A 4,890-nucleotide genomic window follows, 5' to 3' on the forward strand; every position below is an offset into this window, starting at 1 on the left:
CATCCTTAGAGCTGCCCTCGTTAATATCCTGCTCATCCTTTGTGGATGGGGCTGGGTCAGCTCAGCCCAGCCCCTGTGGCCCTGCCCAGGACCAATCTCCATGTCTCCTCTTTGTTGGTCCCCAGGTGAAATAGCTGGAGCTGGTGCAGCCAGTGTCATGTCTGCTCTGACAGATAAGGCCATCGTGAAGAGGGAATTGCTGTGTGTTGTGGCTGGACGAGACAAATACCGGGTCAATAACAAACATGATGACAAGTACCCAGTGCTACCTGGCGTCAAAATCATCCAGCGGGCAGAGGCGATGGTGGGGCAGGAGGTGCTGTACAAGCTGACCAGTGAGAACTGTGAGCACTTTGTGAATGAGATCCGCTATGGAATCGCCCGCAGTGACCAGGTTTGTCCTCAGCCCGGGTCCCTGTTTCTAGGAACCAACCGTCTCCCTCAGTTGACAGTGGCTGGGCCTCTGTGGGCTAGGTCAGGGTACAGATAGAGGAATGGACGAAGCCAAGACAACGATGGAATGGCCATGCTCTCTCATCTCCATCAATGGCAAACCACCTCTCCCAGGTTTCTGTTTTACCTCTGAGCCCTTTCCTCCTCTTTGTCACGGTCGTTTGCAGTCCTGAGTAGGGGAATAAAGGCCATGCTAAGTCCTGGTGTGGTGGTGTAGGATAAGCATTGGACTGCTAACTGCAAGGTTAGTAGTTCAAACCTACCAGCTGCTCCTCTAAAACCCTGCATGGGGTTACTCTGAGTCAAAACTGACTCAATGGCACTTAACAATAACAACAATAGAGGGCCAATAAGCTTGCTGTTTCTTAGCACTTGTTATTTGAAAACAAAATGATATCCCTTGGGTTTGGGTGGCGGCGATGCTGAATTAGACTAGGCTTTGTGTAGATTATTGTGTTGCTGTTAAGTGCTGTGGAGTTGGTTCTAACTCATAGTGACCGTGTATCAGGGTTCCAAGGAGCAGCTAGTGTGTTTGAACTGCTGGCCTTGTGGTTCACAGTCCAGTGCTGATTCTATAGAGCTGCTCCAGGAGTCTCATTGCATAGCTGTATGCTCGTGTGTCCAGCAGTGGGTCATCACAGACCAGTGTGTTGCTTCATTTGAGTTGAGCTGCCGGTTCTGCTTATATAAAACAGTGTCCTCTTCCTGTTGAAATGTAAGGGTCTATCCAGGAGACTCCAGCTGTTTTGTTCATCTGCTTAGTTTTGAGTTTTGTTCCTTTTTAGTACTGTCTCTTCTTGCCTTTGAATTTCTCTTTCTCCTGGTTAATGAACTCCCATCCCGTTCTCTCTCACTTCCACATTGTTTTTAGGGGGAAGGAAGGCTGAGAACATTATTTAGAAAAATTCTTAAATGCTTGTTGATGCAAAAGAGTGTGTGTGATTTTATTTTTGGATGAACTGTTAAGTTTAAATCTGCCATGCCATACATACATTTTTATATTTGAGAACTAGTTTCTTCTTTCTCTGTTAGTGCGGTGGTCAAGAGTGTGGGCTCTTGGAATCAGGCCTGGGCTTATTCTGAGCTCTGCATCTTGCTAGCTGTATGATTTTTGTGATAGTTATTCAAACTCCCTAAACCTTCATTAAGTACCGCTACCAAAACTGACTTCAGAGGGTTATCATGTGTAGATAAGAGCATGTTTATGCTTGTTATTGTTAAATGACATCGAGTGGGTACAGACTCATAGCGACCTTATACACAGCAGAAAGAAACGCTGCCCGATCCTGGGCCAACCTCACAATTGTTGCCACGCTGGAGCCCATTGATGCTGCCACTTGGCCAATCCATCTCACTGGGGGTCTTCCTCTTTTATCTCTGACCCTCCACCTTACCAAACATGATATCCTTCTCCAGGGACTGGTCCCGCCTGACAATATGTCTGAAGTATAAGAGATGAAGTTTGGCCATCCTGGCTTCCAAGGAGCACTCTGTCTGCACTTCTTCCAGCACAGATCTGTTGTTTTTTTTTGGCAGCCCATGGGACTTTCAATATTCTCCTCCAACACTATAACTCAAAAGCATCAATTCTTCTACAGTCTTCCTTATTCACTGTCCAGATTTTGCATGCATATGAGGTTATTGAAAATACAGTGGCTTGGGTCAGGTGCACCTTAGTCCACAAGCTGACATCTTTGCTTTTCAACACTTTAAAAAGTTCTTGTGCAGCAGATTTGCCTAATGCAATATGTCGTTTGATCTCTTGACTGCTGCTTCCATGAGTGTTGATAGCTGATCCAAGAAGAATGAAGTCCTTGACAGCTTCAATCTTTTCTCCGTTGATAAGAATGTTGTTTATTGTTTCAGTGATGAGGACTTTTGTTTTCTTTACATTGCGATGTAATCCATACCGAAGGCTGTGTGCTCTTTGATCTTCATCAGTAAATATTTTAAGTTTTCTTCACTTTCAGCAAGCAAGGTTGTATCAAGTGCATATTGCTTAGCACATGCCAACTCAGAAAATGCACTTACTATTTTGTGGGACTCCTGATGTGGTGCTATGGATCTGCGCTAGACTTTGAACCACAAGATAGGGAGTTCACACCCACCAGCTACTCCTCAGAAACCCTACACAGGGTTGCTATGAGTCGGAACCAATTCAACTGCACTTAATAACAACAACACATTGTAGTAGTGGAAATTATCATAATTGTCCCCATCTCCATTTTTTGCTTTTTTGGCTTGGTTTACCCAGTCAACCTTTTTGGGCTTTTACTAGCCTCTTTGGATCACAGTGACCTGGACCGAGAGGATTTACCAGTACCACCTACAAGAATGCCGCTTAGCTTTCCCTCACTGTGCTGATAATCAGCTGTGTTTACTACACTCTCCTCATCGTAGCTAGTTGGTTCCTACTCTTTTAATATGAGATAGTAGATATCTTCCAATGTGTATCCTTTTATTGGTTTTCCTTTAAATGTATTATTCTTGTTTAGCAACCATATCCATTTATATGAGTGTGAAAGGAACTTAATATAAAAACTTAATACACAGCTAGCAAGGTAAGGAAAGGGCAACATTGCCAATGTTTGATGAAGACTCCAGATTACCCGGGGGGTCACAATCTGGATGAAACTTCCCTGAGAATTCAAAAGCGCTCTCTGCTGAGACAGGACTAGGAGAGGAACCTCACCAGTGCCTGTGTATTTTCAGGTTAAAACGAGAGTACAGTGGTAGAATAGGAACTGGATGGAGCTTGGCACATATGTCTCTTGGGAATGCTACTTTTTACAATTTTTTTTCCCTTGAGTCATCCTTGGTGCATACCTAGCTTCTTCAGCAGCATCCTAGAGACTCTTTTGAATTGTTTCCTGTATTAAGGCTTCTATTTTCTGTAGCTCACATGAATAGTTTATTTATTCTCTTGTTTTGTTATAATACTTCCTCTGAATAGTCTCCTGGTAAAGGGTATGGTGGTGGGTTGTGGTTCTGACTCATAGCGACCCTGTATGGGGTTTCCGAGGCTGTAAATCTTTACGGGAGCAGAAAGCCTCATCTTTATCCCATGTAACACCTGGTAGTTTTGAACTGCTGACCTTGAGGTTATCAGCCCAGTTTGTAACCACTACGCTACCAGAGCTCCTTGGTAATGGGTGTTATGTTGTTGTTAAGTGCTGTCAAGCCAGTTCTGACCCATAGCGACCAAGGAGCTGCTTGAGCTTCAACTGCTGACCTTGCAGTTCAAACATTGCAGTCTGGCGCATTAACCCACAACGCCACACAAGAACTCTGGTAAAGGGTATAGCTGGCTGGCTGTATGCTGTGGAATCGGTTCCAACTCATAGCGACCCTGTACAGGGTTTCTGAGACTGTAAATCTTTACAGGAGCAGAATGCCTCATCTTTCTCCCACGGAACAGCTAGTAGTTTCGAATTGCTGACCTTGCAGTTTGCAGCTCTATTCGTAACCACTACTCTACCAGAGCTCCTTGGTAAAGTAAAAATGAGAAGCTCTTGCATGTGTCAACAAGTCTCCATTGTACCCTCACATTTTATTGGTAGTTTGGCTGGGTATAGAATTCCAGGCTGGTAATACTTTTATTTCAGAATTTTGAAGGCCTAGTTCCATTGTTACCTAGCTTGTGCTATTAGCACTGAAAGTTTGAAGCTGTTCTGAGTTTTGCCTCTTTGTATGTGATCTAATTTTTCATTTTAGAAGCTTCTAGAACCTTTCTTTATCCTCAGTATTCTGAAATTTCACTATAATAGCTTTGTGTGGTTTTATTTTCTTGTGCTGGGCACTTGGTGGGTCCTTTTAATCTGAGATCTTACTTTTTTCCATTCTGATCAATTTTCTCAGTTTGTAATTCCTGTTATTTGGGTGCTGGGTCTTTAGTTCAAACTCATTTGGTGGTGCAGTAAAAGGCAGGCCTGATGACCTGCTTTTGTAAAGCTTCAAAACTGTTGAACTCAGTTGTAATCGATAAAATATGGGGTCTCCTTGAGTCATGACCAAGTTGTCAGTAACTGACTTTGTTTTGTTGGGTTTGGATCTTTAGACTGCTCCTCTAATTTTCTTTTCTTCTCGCTCCCATTTTCCACTTATTTGTCTTGAATTAGAAAATGAACATGTATTGGTAGATTGAAGTATCATAACTCATTGCCATGAAGTTGATTCAAATTCATAGCAACTCTGTGTAGAAGTTTAAAATTGTGGCACTGACAATGTTGTTATTGCTAAATGCCATCAAGTTGGTTTCAACTCATAGAGTTTCTGAGGAGTAGCTGGTGGCTTTGAACTGCTGACCTTGTGATTTGCAGTCTAGTGCTGATCCACAATGCCACACCAGAAGTCAATTGTTGTTGTTGTTAAGTGCCATCGAGTCGGTTCCGACCCATAGCGACCCAGTACAGGGTTTCCGAGGGTGTAAATCTTTAC

At 43.4% G+C, this 4,890-nt stretch overlaps 1 protein-coding gene across 1 annotated transcript in view; it reads left to right on the forward strand.

The window, feature by feature from the left end:
- PLA2G16 (phospholipase A2, group XVI) overlaps positions 1–4,890 on the forward strand; it is a 22,658-nt gene that overhangs the window by 16,940 nt on the left and 828 nt on the right. The window contains exon 3 of the mRNA XM_006861096.1: positions 126–394. Within this exon, the coding sequence (XP_006861158.1) occupies positions 126–394 (269 nt within the window). The remainder of the gene's footprint in view (positions 1–125; positions 395–4,890) is intronic.

This window comes from Chrysochloris asiatica, unplaced genomic scaffold, assembly GCF_000296735.1.
Source record: "Chrysochloris asiatica unplaced genomic scaffold, ChrAsi1.0 scaffold00040, whole genome shotgun sequence".
In the NCBI taxonomy this organism is placed as follows: domain Eukaryota; kingdom Metazoa; phylum Chordata; class Mammalia; order Afrosoricida; family Chrysochloridae; genus Chrysochloris; species Chrysochloris asiatica.